Source organism: Manacus vitellinus, unplaced genomic scaffold (assembly GCF_001715985.3).
Source record: "Manacus vitellinus isolate BGI_N305 unplaced genomic scaffold, ASM171598v3 scaffold_11_pilon, whole genome shotgun sequence".
Taxonomy (NCBI): Eukaryota; Metazoa; Chordata; class Aves; order Passeriformes; family Pipridae; genus Manacus; species Manacus vitellinus.
In genome coordinates this window covers 5,939,933-5,958,789 of record NW_021938895.1, presented here as the reverse complement: position 1 = coordinate 5,958,789, position 18,857 = coordinate 5,939,933, and the positions used below count along the sequence as shown (strand labels likewise).

Sequence of the window (18,857 nt, the reverse complement as noted above, 5' to 3'; positions counted from 1 at the left end):
CACTCTGTCCCCAGACCGGAGCATAAGTCTTATGAGAAGCTGCTGAGGGATCTAGGGGGGCTCAGCCCACAGAAAAGGCAGCTCAGGGGGGATGTTCTCGCTCTCTACAACTCCCTGAATGTAGCCAGGTGGCTACACAAGGTGGTGGTCGGCCTCTCCCAGGTAACAAGCAATAAGACAAGGGGAAACGGCCTCAATTGTGCCAAGGGAGGTTCAGGTTGGATATATAGAAAAATTTCTTCACTGAAGCAGTGGTTAAACATTGGAACAGGTTCCCCAGGGAAGTGGTGGAGTCACCATCCCTGGAAGTGTCCAAAAAACGAGTAGAGGTGGCACTTTGTGATATGGTTTAGTGGGCATGGCGGCATTCAGTCAAAGGTTGCACTTGATGATCCTTCCCAACCTTAATGACTCTATGATTCTACTCTTACTTCCATCTGAGATCTCTTATTTCCTATTTCTTGTCAAGCCACAGCAGATGTCCACGGAATTAGACCACTTTAAGGCTTGGTTATGTATGTACACAGGCTGTCTATCCATTTTTAGTGCCAATTTAAAACAGAATAAGAAAGAGTTAGAAAACTGTTCTTTTTGTAATTTTGCCTACACCTAAGGATTGATGTGGGCCTGTTTTGCAGCCACAGCAGTGTTCAAAACAACTGCTTTTTTAAAAGCTGAGGAGGAGGATAAGGACGTTGAAATTGAGGTATAATTTTTCATTGTGTTCACTGAGTAAAAATAAGTTCCAAATTATTTTTCACAGTGGACTGATTGCTGGAAACAGAATTACAGCAATGAAATGTTCAATTAATGGTGTGTGTCTTTGTGGAGCAGAGCCTGCAAGAACTCTCTGAATAGAAGGATATCATAGAGAAGTAAAATGAAGGGTGTAGCTTTGTTTGGTTTCCAAACTGCTAAGTGTCTCCAGTCAAATAGGAAGTAGTCTACGATTGATGTCTGCTGTTGGAAAACTTGTTTTAGTCTTTCTGAGACTTTCAAAATTTACCTGATCTACATATAATCAGACATAATACTTCCACACAGTTGGCTTAATTTTAGACCCCTTTACAGCATCATCATTTACAAGTTAAGTGCACTATTTAAAGGCATGCACACTTTAAATCAGTAGTCTCTGAAACGAGGTGCATGCACAGTGGGATATAGGAAAGAAGTACCAGAAATGTAGAAGAACATGTATGTAATTTAAATTTTTAAAAATTATATGCTGAGGGTGTGTGCCCCAAATTCTTTTTACTGACAGCAGTGCAGGAGCAAAAAACTTTGTAGACCACTGTTGTAAATGCATCAGTATGAATTGTTCTTTTCTGCTAGCTCCCCCTCTTCCCCCACTTTTATTTGCTAGATTACAATCTGAAAAATCTCAATAATCAATGGTGTCAGAGATTCAAACGTTTTCTGCATAAATTTATGCCCTCACCTTTGTTATCAAGAAATACTGAACTTTCTCAGAGGATCTGCATGTGGCTATTTTAGATCAAGCTTTATGAAACGTCTACAGGAAGGACATAGGAACACATGGAATTTTTACAGTACATCCTAATTTTTAAAAAATACTTTACTGGGTCAAGCATGTCAATCCCCCAAGGTCAGCAGTGGCAAGAGAAGATGCTATTCAGGCATCACCAAGCCTGGACACTTTCTGCCTCCCTTCCCCTTGTGGTGATTCTTTCAGGCTCACAATCCCACAGGATGGCAGTGGGACCAGGAGCAGCACAGAAGTGTGAAGGTCAGTGTCCAACGCAAGGACAGGAGTGCACCTGCACATTAGAGAACTTCACTCTTTCAGCAGCTGTTTATGAACCACCTGTCCATCAGGTTGTTTTATCCTTTTAGGTCTGCTCATACAATTTGCCCACAATATAGTGCTTTGGCTGCTAATTCCCTAAACTTTTTACCTGATGCATAAATAAATAAATACTTTCTCTCACCTGTTTTAAATCAGCTTGTTAAGTGATGGTTAGTTCCACTATTGAATCTGGTATATTTCATCCTGCACTTACCTTATTTACTGTCATGATTTTGCATAGAATCATAGAATCAGCTGGGTTGGAAAGGACCTCTGAGATCATCAAGTCCAACTCTTGATCCACTATCACCATGGTTACTAGACTATGGCACTAAGTACCACATCCAGTCTCATCTTAAAAACCTCCAGGGACAGAGAATCCATCACTTCCCTGGGCAGCCCATTCCAATGCCTTATTACCCTTTCTGTAAAGAATTTCTTTCTAATATCTAACCTAAACTTCCCCTGGCAGACCTTAAGGCCATGCCCTCTTGTCTTGCTGATAGTTGCCTGGGAGAAGAGACCAACCCCCACCTGGCTACAACCTCCTTTCACAGAGTTGTAGAGAGTGATGAGGTCTCCCCTGAGCCTCCTTCTCCAGGTTGAAGAGCCCCAGCTCCTTCAGCCTCTCCTCATAGGACTTGTGCTCAAGTCCCTTCACCAGCCTTGTTGCTCTTCTCTGGACCTACTCCAGCACCTCAATATCCTTCCTGAACTGAGGGGCCCAGAGCTGGACACAGCACTCCAGGTGTGGCCTCACCAGTGCTGAGTACACAGGAAGAATCACTCTCCTGGTCCTGTTGGCCACACTGTTCCTGATCCAGGCCAGGATGCCACTGGCCTTCTTGGCCACGTGGGCACACTGCTGGCTCATGTTCAGACACTCAGTCACGCTCCTGAGAAGCATTATACTCCCCAAATCAAAGAGTCATGTAATGTCTCATAACAAGAAAGTTGCTTTCTCTGTGCTGTTTTAGTTGTCTTTCTGCATTCACTCACCAACTTCACTCTTGAAAAGTTGTCATTGAGATGCCCATCAGAACTGCACTCTAATAATCAAGGTGTGGGTCCACTATGGTCACATACACTAACAAACCAATGCCTCCTGCCTTGTATGTAACACTCCTCATGGCCAATGCTTCGTTGTCTTAAATTTTTGTCTGCCACTGTGCAATGAGAGATGATTAATATTACAGAACAGTCAGTGATGACACTAGTATCTTTCCTGAGTTTTATAAATGTACTCAAAGTTCAAGATTGCCTAGGCAGAGTTAAGGAAGATCTTTTTTGTCAGATGCATTAATTCATATTTATCTATCCTGAAACTTGTCTACCATCTTTTCGCCCAACCATTAAATTTTGTGAGATGTTTACACAGTTCCCTCACATCTAATGTCTTCTCAGTAATTAAATGCTATGAAGTGCCATTCACAAACTGAGAAATTTCTTTGTTTACTCTCATTCTGCAGGTCATGGGTGAATATATTGAATAAAACCTGACACAACACCGTCATGGTACTTCACTTCTGACCTGTCCATCTTGAAAAGCTACCACATTCTTGAAAATTCCCCCTCTCACAGAAGCATTGTCAGTGCAAAAGGATACAGTGAAGTCAGCTAAACATTTGCTTTCAACTTAGATCTATCAGCTGCTTTTACCTACTGGATGCTGTCCTCCACCCAGATTTACACTCTTTAGTAGTACAGGGACTGTCACAGTGGAAATGGGACAACATCCCTACTGACTCAATCTAAAATCCTTCCCCCCTTTCAATTTGCTCAGCCATTTCAAGTCACCAAACACATCTCTCACTATCAAAGGTTCTTTTTACTAACTACACACTTACAGACACGATCCCAGGGCAGACCTTCAAATGTTCCCTGCAATAAACTCAGCTCCACTCTGTTGCCAAACTTCTACCTGTTCCCTGTGGCTACTACTGTTCCAGAAATTATAAAGCTAAGGATTTCTCACCTGTCAGGAAAAAATGCTAGTAGCCAGTAGCTTGATGCTTGAACATAATGACTGGCAGGAATTTTACCAAAGAAATACAAGTTTCATATTTAACTTTCAAACCTGAGATTAAATAAACCAATAAAAAGGCTCAGAAGCTCAGGTGCAAAGGTTAGTGAGGGAAAGTTATGCTAAACAGCTAAAATGGTTTCTTCTTCAAAATTTTCAGGTTAATTTACATTGTTGAACCTTTTGGACCTAAGGAATCATACTGATTTACTGCTACATCACTGCAGCCTGACCAAGTCCAGAGGTATTCTGACAATAAGCAGCTTTCAGGACAGGATTTGCTGCTGGTTCCCCCCATTTTACAATGTTCTAAATTAACAATGTCTGTTCAAGTTGGCTACTATGTCTTGCTGGAGATCTGCATGTCAAAAGACTCGTAAGAGATACACAAACAATCTCTCCCCTCCAAACACCCCACACCCCAGACTCAGAAAGATGTAATTGCTTCTAGGAAATTCAATAATTTAGTACAGCTATTATTAAATTCAGAGATAATTAAATCTCTCCTAACATACTCAATCTTTGAATTGGACATTTAATTTAAAAATGTACTTTTCTAATCTACTCTTCTCAACACAGACACATTCTAGAACCTCTTCACTGTAACTTGTCTCTAACGACTGCCAACAGCAAATTCTTATTCTCTTAATAGTACTTATTTGTCTGGCAAATCTAATTTACCTAAAAATACTTTTTTTCCCCTCAGTAAATCCTCATACAACTGTTCTGTGGAAATACAATGGAGACACTTAAAAGTCACATCCTTCTTACAGGCCATGTTCGGGTAGTGAAATGGGAGGGGTACAAACATTTGTATGCACAAGTTGAAATATTGTACCTTCTATCATTTCCATCCCACTGGGAGGTTTACAATGTCCTGCATGGCTCACAACCCACACGGGATACTGCTGGTTCAGTCCACAATATAATGCCTGTATAAAGGTCCTGTAATAACCTGCCAGTCCAGGGTTACCTGCCAAAAAACAAAAAACATACAAGCACAGTCAATATTAACCTTCCTACAGCAAGCATTCTGCTTCAAAGCAAACTAAACAGCATTATACAGCAATTTGTTAATTTATTTTCTCTAGTGCATTTCCAATTTTTGTTTTACCAAAGTCAGAGCCTATGCTATTCAACTGGTTTAATTCCATTGATCAATGGCATTCATGGGAAGCATTTTACAGATTACACTGAAATGGTAAAACCTAAAACTGAAGTCCAACACAAGAGAAAATCTCTTTTTCCATCAGAGGTCTAACAGTTTGCTCTGTCTATCCATCTATCTATCCATCCCATCAAGCTACAGAAACACAAAGTGAAAATATCACAAAGACTACAGCATATGTCACTTGATCCAGATGTCTGCCCTTCAAATATCTCAGTGTTACCACTTCCAAATATTTCAGTGTTACCACTATAGTCATTCTGATTATACAAAGGGCTGCCCTGACCCTGAAAGAAAGGATGATTTTACTTTAAACTCATTGGAATAAACTTATTTTTCCCTGCTTGCAACTTCATATTCTCTCTGTCCCCTTCCACACCACTGGAGAAGCTCTTTCCTTTTCAACCTTCATGCTCTAGAACCACAGGAGAAGCTGTGCTCTCTCCTGTACCCCATCAGCTTTAGAGAGGACTTCTTCGAAGATGCTGGTGTCTGAATGAACACAGCTTGCCCCAGGAGAGCAGACCACCCTGCTCTAAAATCCAGTTTAACAGTGACAATATCAACAGTCAGGTACCATTGCTGAAGTGGAAACTGAAATACTGTCTCAAAGACAAAAATATGTATCTGGGAGGGATTTCAGGACAGCCAAACAAAACTCTAATATCTGTTCCTCCTTTCTTTCTTTCTTTTTTGGTTATCAGTAGTGACATAAGTTGGAGAGTAAAGCCATATGAAGATAAAGCAGAGGTTTCCTAATTTCCATACGATGCAGAAAAATTCCACATAGACATAAAAACATACAATTGCTATATATTTACTGATTTTCCAGAGGAGTTCCACTGATTTCTTGTTATCATTTAGACATCGGGCAAGCCCACCATCATAGTTAGGATTTTTCATTTACATTTCTTTCACTTCCACGTCAGGCAATTCTTAGTTTTGATATCATCAACAGCAAAACGCAACAAGAGCACTATTGTGTTAAAAAGGTTGCCATTTTTTAAGACAAAGACATTCCAAAATAACACCAATGTATTGCAAAACAAAAAATCCTTCATTAAAATTTTGTCAACCCCTTTATATCAGTCTGATTGCAATAACAGAGGCTCAGCTGTCTAAGTACTGATATGACAGAGAAGAAGAAACAAAGACACAATCAAATTAGTACTTGTGGAAAAGGTGAGTGGAGATAAAAATGGGGTTTATTCCAATTCTTCCCTTTCTGTAGTGGGTATTTTCATACTTTCTTCTTTCACTTCTACCCTTTTGTTCTTCAGGCAGGACACAGTAAGTTCATTGCTCTCCCAAGAGGCATTCCCTCAGCCCAGGCCCTCCAGAGCAGCCTGTTCACCACTGAGCAGGAGTGTCCCAGGCACCCACAGCCACCTGCAGCACAGACACGTGGAGGAAGTGATGCCATGGCTCACATCGGGGATCATGGATGGGCACAGGAGGGAAGCCTTCCACTCTAGGTCGTGTATCTCACATGCTTCACCCCTCACTTACATGTAAAAAGTGTCTCTGATGGTTTTTAAACCTTAATAAAACTATCGATCTTACAACAACGTTGTTTTTACTGGCGTGCACAGCTTTGCAGGGAGAAAAGAAACCACCAAACCCCAGTATCAGTTACTACGTATTTCTAAGCATCTATTTGCAAGCTTGACATTAAAGGAGAATCAAAAAAAAAAATTGTTGTATTATATAAACTCCAGAATGCATGATCTAACTTTTGCAATCTGATTTCCAGAAAAACAACTTAAAATCCACAAGGGTCACACATCCATACAACTGTATCACGTTTTCATACGTAAAAAGATATAACACAGAGGGCCCCAGAGAGAGTAAAATAAAATCTAGACATCATCTGTCAACTTCCTTGGATTGATGTTACACAGAGGACACACGTCTTTCAGCAAGGCTGAAGATAAAAGTAGCAACACTCCAAAATAAATTGTGTCTTTTGTAGTACAAATGATCACAATATTTTGGCACTATGCTTTGTCCTGAAATATAATGCAATTAGGAATTTTGAGATAAAGGAGTCACAACATTATTCTCTTTTTCCTTTACATTTTTCTCTCCTTTAATAATGCAGAACAAGGAAAGAAGAAATGACAGCAGCTGTCTTAGACATTTTGTTGCTCTTTCCCATCATCAGCCAGGTGAACCTAATGCATAAAATCTCAGGATATGGCCACCAACTGAGGAGCAATCAAGTAAGAACTGCTTAAGGACAGTGAGGCTCTGCATCAAATACTATACAAAGCTCAAGACACTAATATTTCTTTGAGGGAAAGGGGATTTTTATCCTGTGATAAATATAATGTGTATTTTAGGCAGGTAAAAACAAAAATCCATAAATGCAAAAGAAATGCCATTTCTGTACTCCTCATGATCATCTGCTCATGGTAAAAGACATTCTGAGAGGTCTGAGATGTTAGAATTGCTACTGGCACTTTAAAATGCCTTGAAGAGGTATGAATGAGAACTGCTGGCATAAGCAGAAAGGAAAATCAACACGAATTTTAACAGCAAAGATTTCTATAGAGAAATCACCACATGTAAAGCAGCTATAAATTTATTCTTTATTGAACTTGCAATTCCAGTGGAGTTATTGCAGACTTGCACTAACTTAAGTAAATGCAGATCAACAGCCCTTGCTCTTGAAAGCTGGTATCTACAACATTTGTAAGTGGAGAATGTTTATCTCACATTTCTGTAAAGTAATTTTATATGTTTTTACTTGAGCTGCTATCTGTCAAAATACTTTAAAGGGGAACAAACAAAAAAACCCTGAACAGATAAAGATTCTTTTCATACAACAGAGTAATAGTAAGAGCTCATGGAAATAACTGGGGTTCCATATGCACAACAGTCTGTGATCAATAATATTTTGGGCTCATCTACTGCGACTGAAATGTGCTCAATTAAATTATTTTATTTTATAGACAAGGTTAATCACAAAGGTGCCCAGGCAACACAGTGCTCATTTGAGCATTTTACGTATTTCCCAGTACATCAAACCAAAACTGCCTATGCTCTATCACTCAGCAACCAAGTGTCAAAAAATGGAAACCATAAGTAAATTCAGTGTTAACCTCCATGATTTGAAGGTTACTCCAGTTATTTGAATACCACATCAATCCCTAGGCACCTCAGGGCAGCTGAATCATTCATGCACGCCAGCAGATCTCAAGTTGCAGTCATCTGAACCAAGAAGCACATTGTAAGCAGCTACTCTCAACTGTGCTTAATTTTCAACTGCATTTATGTTGTTTCAGGAGTCTTTTAAATAACAGCTGAAAAAGCCGGCCCTAACAGAAGAAGACACAAAACTGCAATACATTGAGCATTTGCTTAATTTGCAGAATATTTATAAGCATTTCATGGGAAGAGTACGTCAAATGGACAATTTATACAGTGAATCAGAACAGTGGGGGCACTTTATTTGGTGTACTCATAAGGTGCAATAGCCAAGGGACTCCTGCCTGTTCTTCTCTGTAGCACACAACATGTCACCCAGTTATTCTACACTAAGCTCAGTCTTTCAATTTTTAATTTGAAGACAGGAATCTACTTGTTCCTTTTCCAATCTGTTTCACCCAAGCTAACACAGAACAACTGAGTGCAGAGGTTTAACCTTGAGCTATAGTAAAAGGTAAAGATTGTCCACTTTTATATACTGCAGATATAAGCTTTCAAAAACTGGAACTACTATTCTTTAATTATCCATGTAATTAAAAATATGAATATTACTTATAAACATGCATTTTCCTACCCTTCACTTTCACACACATTCTTGTTAATACTTTTGCCATCAAATCAGGATTTTAAATGCCATCTGCTTCCTTCTTATGAAGACAGCTAGAAGCAGAGAAAGAACAACTTGTACAAACTGAGTATCTACCCCAGGGTATCACTGCTAAAGAATAACCTTTATCCTGATTTCACAGGATTTCCTATGTAACACATCATAAAGTCAAACTTGGCCTGTTTTAAATGAAATACATACTAATATTTGAGATGCTGCACTTCCAAAAAAGAAGTTACTCAGACTTGGTAAGTTCAAAGTTATATATGGTATGCCATCACTGCAATTCAATCAGCTTAATTCTGAATGGCAAACATGTCCATTTAAAAAGTCACAGACTACAGCTACTGCTCATAAGCAATGACTGTTTATGACAGCTTACAAATTTTCAAGCATTTTTAATTCTTCAGCAACAGAAAATATTCATGTAAAAGGAAAATTATAATTAAGAGAACACTACATGCAAAAATGTTTCCGATATACACCAAACCATGACAGAAAATTCTTCTGTCCAGAAAGGCATAGGTCAAAAATATATACAGCTTACTGAAAAGAAATTTAGACTAAAACATAAAATTAAAATAATTCTTAGAAGTTCTGGAAGGGATGGCTGAATTGGAAAAGATTTATTTGAGTAGTGTACAGTAAAAGGCAAGAGTGGAGGGGAGTGAAGGAGAAGAAATTTACGTGTAGCTAAGTCATCTTGTTTGGAAACAAGCTATTGGGTTCCATGCACTGTCCTGTGAGATGTTCCCCAGCGTTTCCAGTTGTGTCTCCAGGAGCCTGGCCACCTGTGGGAGCACTAGCTGGCATTCAGCCGTGGTGCTTTATATGCTTTCCAGCAGTTGCTTTCTGCCTGCTCTGGGACCTCAACAGGACCATAAAGAATAAAGGCAGTTACATGAATACAAGAAGGGAAATACACAGCCAGCAGTGGGTTTACAGAGAACTCTGAGGAATTGGAAAATATGCCAGCAATTACCATGTGTTTAATTTTAGAAATAATGCACAGTTTCAGAGTTAAATGTGTATGATGCAGTATTTACATTATAATCTCCTGTAAGAAAAAATGAATGCAGACTTTTAAAAAGAAAAAAAAAGAGCAGCCATAAATCAAACTTGAAATCCAGGGGTGCACAGCAGGACCACACAAAAATCATTTTTGTGGCAATGATTCTCACTGCCTCTTCTCAGAGCTGCCAAAGCTCCCAGCTCCAGCTCGAAGAGCCTAAATGACAAGTTCCTTGCTCAAGGAAACTTAATCTGCCTTTGGCGTCTGACCAGCCACCATGGAAGAAGATGCAACTCCCCTATGTTAATGAATGGAAAGCAGCCCATACAGATGTCAGAAGGATTTAAATGGAGCATGTAAAAAACACAATGATGTTCTCACACTTGGGAGAGAACTGCAGAATCTGACACCGTGGCTGATGATCAGCCCTTAAAAGGCAACACACAGGTTTCCCTGACACGCAGGGTCAAGGGATTCCAAATAAAACCTGTCAAATAACGTCTGAATGACCATCATAAACTCACAGCAATTAAGCTTTCACCTGTTTGCACGTCTAGGGGACTGGCATTCTTGGTCCTGCATCCACTAATAGTCCCTACACTAGAGGAGCAGCATCAGCCAAGGAGCAAACAATTGCAAGGACGTTGTACAGAAACACATGTGAAAGCTCTGTTTGATCCTCTCTTAACTCTGGAATCGTGAATGTGGCTGGAAAGCACCTTAATATATTTGCTTGGATTATGAAAATAGGGAATCTCAGAAGGATCCAGCCAGCTGTTTGTAACACAGTTTATTAGAAAGGTTTTTCAAGAACATTTCACATTTTTTCCCTATATATACATATATAACACATACTTTTATTAGTTTCATATAGCTATAAATCCTATATTACATATAGGATTTTATAATACACATTCTTTATACACATTTTGCAAAGCCAATAAGCTTTCCTGCTGTTCTCTAATGCTGTTTCACCTTTAGGATAAATGTGGGTCCATTTACCTCTAAAGAAATCCCACAGACAGTCTGATAAACCTGAATTAACCTAACACAGCTGGTTTTGCCCAAGTGACAATTGTGCCTGAAGCCTGAGAATAAGAATTCCCAGCTAAAAACTGTGACAGTACATGTTTGTTTTCTCACAGGAATGATTAACAGCATGTATCCAGGCAGACAAAACATGGAGTCCAAAATATTGATTTCACCCACTGCAAACCTACTGGAATTTGTGATTAAGTGATATTGCACAGGCTATAAAGTTCACAGATGTATTTCAATAGTTACCTCTAATGCCTCAAGCAAAGTAGGTACATAAATACAAAAAAAAAAAAGCCTAGATTTTATTTTTTTATATGTTTGTAAACTAATATTTCTTGGAAGGAAGTTAAGATCAAGATACAAAACTAAAATAATTGAGTTCCTAATAGAATAGCCATTTTTTCACATTTTTCAAAGGTAGAATCCAGGATTTTCTAGTGCTTACAACTAAATAATTTTTGTTCTACTTTGTCCACAGCAAAAGAAAAATTAAAACATTTAATTAGACCTCCTAGTACACACCTACACATACACAGTCTCTTAAACATCTCCATAGGCAGATGAAGACAGATATAAGTACTTTTAACATCCCAGAGATGGCTGGTCTGATCCAATCCATCCTAGAACCAACTGATGCTGGCAGAGAGGCTACTGCAAGTTCTACACTGGGTCTAGAATTCCCAGTGGGAATTTTTCAGCCAGCTTCACGGACTGAAGCAGAACAGGACCAGTAGAAAGCAAACCTCCTTCTGAAAGAAAGAGGGAGCACAAAGGAAGTGCACAAAGAAGAACACGAGACTTGATGTCAAATGGGTTCACAGGAACGCCTATGAAACATCTGAATAACACAACCCTGATGAGACAACAGTGGCAGGAAAAAGACAAAAGAAAGAAAAATAAATAATTCAAACCCAAGATAACCACAAATTATTTGTTTTGTGCCGATACACAGCTCTGCAGACTTGATCATTTTTGAATAATATGCAAGGAGGAGGCAAACAATACACTCAAAAGGCAACAGAAAGAACATTTTCAAATATGTATCAGAGATTTTCCTATGCTGTACCACTGATAATAATTACAAAAAAAAAAAGCATAGGTTTGGGGGCTTTGGGGTTTGTTTGGTTTGTTTTATCAAGATAGCAACAGATAGGAAACAAATATCAACACAGAACACCAAGACAGCTAATTTTAGGAAAGAAGACTGAAAATGTGTTTCTGCGTTTTTTGTGCATCAAGAGGGAAGAGAATGTCACACTTGAATACAACACTCTAAGGTGATTTTGCAAATGAATTTTGCACTTGCATTTTTGTCAGTCTTTGGAAACGCAAGATAAAAGAACAGACTGTTCTGCAGATGGATAAACCAACATTTACCAATCCACATCCTTAGGAAAAAATTCTTTGCATTGACACCACTGCATTTCTGACTGAAGAAAAAAGCCTTGTAGTTGGGGTATTAATACTAGTCCTAAGTAGATGCTCCATGGAAACTTCAACTGAAACACTTTATTCAGGAAAACACAAAACACAAGTCACTTCCCAAGCATATTTGTTTAGTCATTTGAGGTCTATTATGAAGAGTTTCTGCCTCTTAAGAGAAGGCTGTGATACGAGATAAAAAATATCTAAAATTTAAAGGTGAAGGGCAGTATGTATGTATCACTATACATTTACTTATTCCTATGGAAGATTTTAAACCCATCATGAATAACCAAGAATTGTTTTCAAAAATGGAAATCAGGACAATGATCAAAATTTTTCCATCATGCCCATAACAGGAAAACAAGAGCAAGAGCTATGACTTAATTTTTGGTTCTACTGTTTTCTATAATCCAGATATTGAACATAATGGATCACATTTATTTCTAATACAGATTCAGTGATCCATAAGAGTTACCAGCAGGACAGAAATGAGGCCTTGTGTTAACTTGAATTGAAAGAGAATTTTTATTTTTCATTATTTTCAGATATAACTAAGTCAAAATGTTTAATATCAAGGCAAATCCATATCAGCTCAGGTATTTATGGTAGCAGCTCCCAGGAAGGAAGCACAGTATACACTGCTGCTATAGCTTTAAACATTTTAACTGCATTATTTGTACACGATGCACATGGAAACACAGGATTTCCTTCATAGGTAGGTCCTCAGTAAGTAATTTCTTCTTCCCTTCTGCCTCAGACACCCCATGAAGAGAAACAGATCCTTTTTTAAATTGTCAAATCAAGCAAAATACCCTAGAACACAACTTTCCCATAACTCTGGCCAACTCAAGCCACTGCATGCTGCAGGAGAGGGATCACTTCCTCCTCTGATGTTGCTTCCAGCCAGGCAGGAAGGATCCATGCTGAAAACGCCTCATTAGCAGGGAGAGGACACCGGGAGAAGACTGTGGATTGAGAAATTTCAGTAAGTCACTTCAGTAAGTCACATCTGCCACCCAGATTTAGTGGAGGGAAACACTGTCAAGCACAGCTGGATGTTCAACCATCCTGTCATTACTCTGCCTTCTCAAGCTTAACAAGCTCAACTGTGCCAAGCCCCCACCAGAGGTACTTCTGGAGCACTGGGAAATTAACAAAAGTGGCACATTTCAAGCCTAGATCTGACAAAAAGGCCCCTCTTTGCATGAGGAAGTTTTTATTTTTAATGAAAGATTATGTTTTTTTCTTCTCTAAAGACAATGGAAGCTGGTGGGCTGACCCAGTAAACAAAGCTCAACTGTCAGCATATTTTAAAATATTAGCCACAAACAAGTAGTCCATAAGCAACAAAAATAATGGAGAACAGTGTCCTAAGAATTGAATTTTTTAATATATAATAGGGGGTATGACACACACCTTTCCTTCAGGGGGTACTTTATCAGCATGTATGTTTCCCAGTCAAACACATTTTGGTATCATTTTGAGTCTCTTGTGTCTCAGAAAAAAACTGGAGAAAATTGACTGAGGTATTCCAAGTTTTAAGGGGGTTAAAAGTAGAAATCAAATAGGTACAGACAAATTAGTTTTATCTGCAAATAATGTTCTCAGGAAGTCAAACTATTTAGCTCAGTAAATAAAGGGGGGGGGTCATTTTGTATTTATTCCCATTTTATAAATAAGAAATAGACCAAGTAATCTATGCATGAAAGTTAAAGTATTGCTAGTCACTGAGCTCCACCAGCTTACAGTGCCTTATACACATTGCCATCTCAGAAAATATATGGTCAGCTGAACACAAGACTGATCTCATAATCAAGTTATGAATATTGGTACTAAAGAAATGGCTAGAAAAGCTGACAGAAGTGGAAATATCATAGTTGATGACTATTTGGGAATATCAGGAAGATAGAGTTGGGTAGTTTTTGTGTTTGGGGTATTTTTTTGTGTGTGTATATATGCTTTTGCTCCTGTTCAAAGTGTGAATATACAAAATAGGGTGATACACATCCCATGCAAGCATAAGAATAAAATGTTCTGCCATGTTTATGTCTCACTGAAATCAAAACTGTGCTCTTACTTCCTTATCTGCTGGTAAGACTACCTGTATAGGGAAAGGGGAAAACATGTTATTTTACTCTACATAAACCTTTCTACCTGCTTTGCTATGCTACACAGACTTTTAACCCTACAGCACAGTCCGTTCTCATTGATTGCTTTTGTATAACATATACCAGTTACTGGAGAGTAGGAAAGCTCCTTTCCCATTGCCAAATGTTTTTTATTCAGGAAAAAAATAAAAACAAAGAAATGTAAAATACAAATTCTCCATGTCAGAATCTGAGAACTCGGGGTCAAATCCAAAGAGTTGGCAGCTTCATCTGGAGCTGCAGTGTAAACAAAAGCAGAAGCCCTGAGGGAGAGGCATTCTCAGCGAATCACTACCACCTGGTGAGGCTGGTGGGGTACCAGCTCCTTTCAGAGCAGTCTTCAGAGCATGTGAACCCACGTGTACACGCTTCACGTTGTGGACTGACACTGTAATTTATCAACAGAAAGTTCTGTGGCAAGTCCAGCTGAAGGAACTCCCACCTTCTCCCTTGACTGTCGTTCCCACCCTCCCACCACGGCTCACCAGCCCCTGAATTACTCTGGCACAACTCTGTGGGGCCCTGCTCCAGGAAACTGTTCCAGCTGTAGAAAGACCCCAGAAATAAATTTATGTATTTATTTAATTCACAGCATGATCTCTCAAGCTATTGTTCTGGCATAACTGAGGGGTGGAATGGCACAGTGTGGTGGGAACAGGAATACCTTATGCCAGCATTGTTGACAAACAGTTTGGATTGTGAAATAATGGCCTTAGGAAGTTTTTTAAGTGCTTCAAGCACTAATCTCTTAGATTTTCAATATCTAGTCACTCTTAATATACGCTCTAGAAACAGTGTCTAACTTCCACACTACTTCAGACTCCGGACCATCTGCTTTATACCCAACTTCACAGTTCTAAGAGCTGTCTGAAGGCAAGAGCTCTATGAACCCAATCCTGCTACCCAGTCCCTTCACAGGCTGCCCACATCCAAACAGAGGTTCAACTACTTAAGTAAATAAAAAAACAGGGAATGGTAGAGACTTTCCAGGAAAACTGCTATTACATGATGCTGATCCCATACAGTCATAACACAGGTGGGATACAGTGAAAGACACCCTTGAAAATTTTAGGAACAGCATCTAGCTTTCCTGAGCAGCCCAACAGGCAAGTAATACATTCAAAGCCCCAGGTTGCTTCAATTCCTGTGCTGCAGGTGAGGTCATGATAAAGAGCACAGCATTTCTCTTCCTCTCTCAAGCAAAAGGCTGCAGATTCACTGCCATCCTCTCCATGAAGTCAGGTAGGATGTTTTACAGTGAATACTCTGCTCAAGTACAGTATCTTCAGTTTAATTTCAAGCACTGGAAGTCCCACAGAACAGATGAATGCTGCTGCTAATCCAATACATAAAAGAGAAATCTTTCTTAAATAAATAGAGTGAGTATCTGTGCACACATAGAAGGAATTCCGCTTAGCTGTTTGGATATGAACAGCATATAACCAGGACAGAATTTTAGGTGCAAAATTTAGACTTTTTTTGGTTCCTGCTGATTAGCCACATGTGACTCAAGTGTGCCAGCTGGACTAGATGCCATTCTGAGCTCCATAATCCTCCACATGCCTTGTCAAAGGAGCCAAGACTCCAATCAAACAAGATTTATAAGTTGATTCCCTGGACCAAGTGTGTTAAATAACACCATCTTTACTTTTGAGCACCCAAATTTCCCTTTTTCTCTGCTCCATTGCTTCAGCTGAGGATGAACAATAGTAGCACTGCTCCCCTTGGGATGATATGGTCAAAGTATGCAAATGTAGTAGAACTCGTGAAACTTCTTGTATCTCACACTAGTAGAGGTATGTGAAGATAAACACACATTGCACAATGTTAATATGATGGAAAATATACATCCACATAGGAAAAAGCTTTTCAGCCTCAGTTTTAGGTCATCAGAACTATGTGATACAGGATTAAGCAAAAAAAAGTGTAAGTCAGTGTGAAAAAGGGGTCTTATATAGCTTATTTCAACATTAGTACTACACTTACTGTAACTAAAGCAGTTACACTTTATGACTTTCACTTAGAAGCATTCAAACCTCCAAAATCCAAAGTTAAATGAATGATTCCTTTAAAACAAGAAGTATTTCTATGTGATGAGTTATTTTCCTTAATGTCCTTTGGGTATTTAGTGCTGTACACTATAAGGTGATATATGCCCTGGCACAAGAATTTCTCACAGTAAGTAAAAGTGGAGCTGCCCATGGAGCTGGCCAATGATTTAAACATTTCAAGAGAGGAAGTATTTGTTGCCTCACTCCATGTAGCTGTGCTTTACTATTAATTTATTTACTTAGTGTTAGCTGATTGTAAGTGAATACTACCTTGGGCAATTGTATAATTACAAATGTTGCAAACATGAATGAAGATTTGTTTGGTCGTTTGGGACACAATTTGTGAGGATTGACTATCCACTGAAAAGCAATCCAGTGAAAAAGCCAGGAACAGAAGCCCCAGCACTCCCAATTCTTATATTCTCCGCTCAAATTGGACTTCCTTTATCTCACTCCTCCTAATGCAAGTAAAAGGTATTTTTATGATCCTCAACAACCAACATAACTGATTAATCACTGTCACACAGTCTAATTAAAGTACTAATTTTTTTTCTGATACACAAAGTAGAGAAACAGTCAGTGCTTATCTGTGCATTGAGATGAGAGCCTGAAACGTGTACATACATGGTATAACCGGCTATTACAGAAATAAGCTTGCCAAAACCCACTATTTTTCTAATCTTTAAAACAGCTCCCTCTTCTGGCATACTCTGTCCATACTGTGTTTAAGTACCATACTTTGTTCCTTACAATTTTTAATTTAATTCTTAGCACTTAACAAACCCAATTTCAGCATTAAGACCCTCACTGTGCAGTGTGGCTGTGAAGGCAATCTACAGCTTTTGAAAGGGCAGCTAATTCTAATCAAGTACTTATATAAGATTATCCATAGACCTATCTTTACTGCCTTTTCAGGGTACCCCAAATCAATCCAGATCAGATCCAACACATGGACAAGGAGCTTGGATGGCGAGTCCACGGGTCATGTTTGCAGGATCACTGCATTTGGAAGGGATCACCCAAGATCTTGTAGCCCAACCCCTGCTCACGTAGAGTCAGAGCAGGTTGCCCAGGTTTGCACACAGTCAAGTTTTGATTATCTCCAGAGCTGGAGACTTCACAATATCCCAGGGCAACTCAAACCCTCAGCAGGCAGAAATGCTCATGGTTGTACCCATCCCTACCTACTGGTTCTACAAACTACCCAGAAATTTATACTATTCACTTTATCATCTTAATTAGGTGTTCACTATTAGGCTGGGTAAAATCAGGCCTTAGAGTCCCTTTCTGCACCAAGTGACAAGGGCTCAGCCTGACCCCCCAAAAAAAACACACCAATGAAACACCAAGCAAAAAAGCAAACAAACAAACAAACAAACAAACCCCAAAAAACCACAAAAACCCCAAACCACATGAAAGCTCTCATAATCATGATGACAGTGACAAAACTGCAGAGGTAACAGATGAGGACAGCATTTTTTCCTACTGTTGATGCTCTGGTACTATTCATTCAAGAAAAACTCAAATCACAAAACCAAAGGAGGAAAAAAGCAACTTTTACTGCCTAATGCATTCAGACAGAACAGGTTCTCAACTTTGTTCACAGAGTTGTCGCTGGAGCTCATTCAATGACTGTAAACACAAAGCATACATGACCCAGAACTAAGAAGTCCCCTTGCCCAGGAGGTGAGAAGTCATCTTTCCTCTTAACCTGGCTGTCCATTGCCAGCAACATTCCCCTTTCCTCCAGTTTCAAAGGCAAATTCTGAACACTGCTGTGTCCTGGCAGAGGAGACCCTGGTTGCCAACTTAGAAAGCAGTGTCTGAGAAGATAAGGTATCTTCCATGAGTAACTCAGTGGTCTTGACTCCAAAACCAGATTTTGCTTCACATAAACAGTTCTGATCCATCCACGTTAAATGCCAAGATTCCATATAGGATTCTGGATTACATCCTGGCTAAGGTTGCCAGAAGCTACACACTGCAAACTCATCTGCCGATATCGAAAGTCCAACTCAGTTCTTGCAGACAAACAGTTATAACACACAGATTACATACCAACAAGCCCATTTAATCACATGAATTTTGTATAAAACGAAGCCCATTGTAAAACAAAACTGAAGAGAAACTGGAGTAAACATACTTTACACAGTTTGTAGAATGAGGAAACAGATTCTTTTATTATTAAGCAAACCCCTTGGTCTCAGTGGTGACAGAAGACCTCTGAAGAACCATTCATTCCAGTAACTGCTGAGCAGAGTAAATGATGAATAACTTTCAAAAAGCTGGTTTAGTGGGAGCCAAAAAAACAAAACACAAAGGAACTAAGCTTTAGGGCTATACAATTAGTTTTATTGTAAAGTATTATT

General features: G+C 39.1%; 1 protein-coding gene across 1 annotated transcript in view; it reads right to left on the bottom strand.

The window, feature by feature from the left end:
• The window catches only part of LDAH (lipid droplet associated hydrolase), a 117,202-nt gene that overhangs the window by 80,402 nt on the left and 17,943 nt on the right, over window positions 1-18,857 (bottom strand). Inside the window, exon 3 of the mRNA XM_008931285.3 lies at window positions 4,669-4,803. Within this exon, the coding sequence (XP_008929533.3) occupies window positions 4,669-4,803 (135 nt within the window). The remainder of the gene's footprint in view (window positions 1-4,668; window positions 4,804-18,857) is intronic.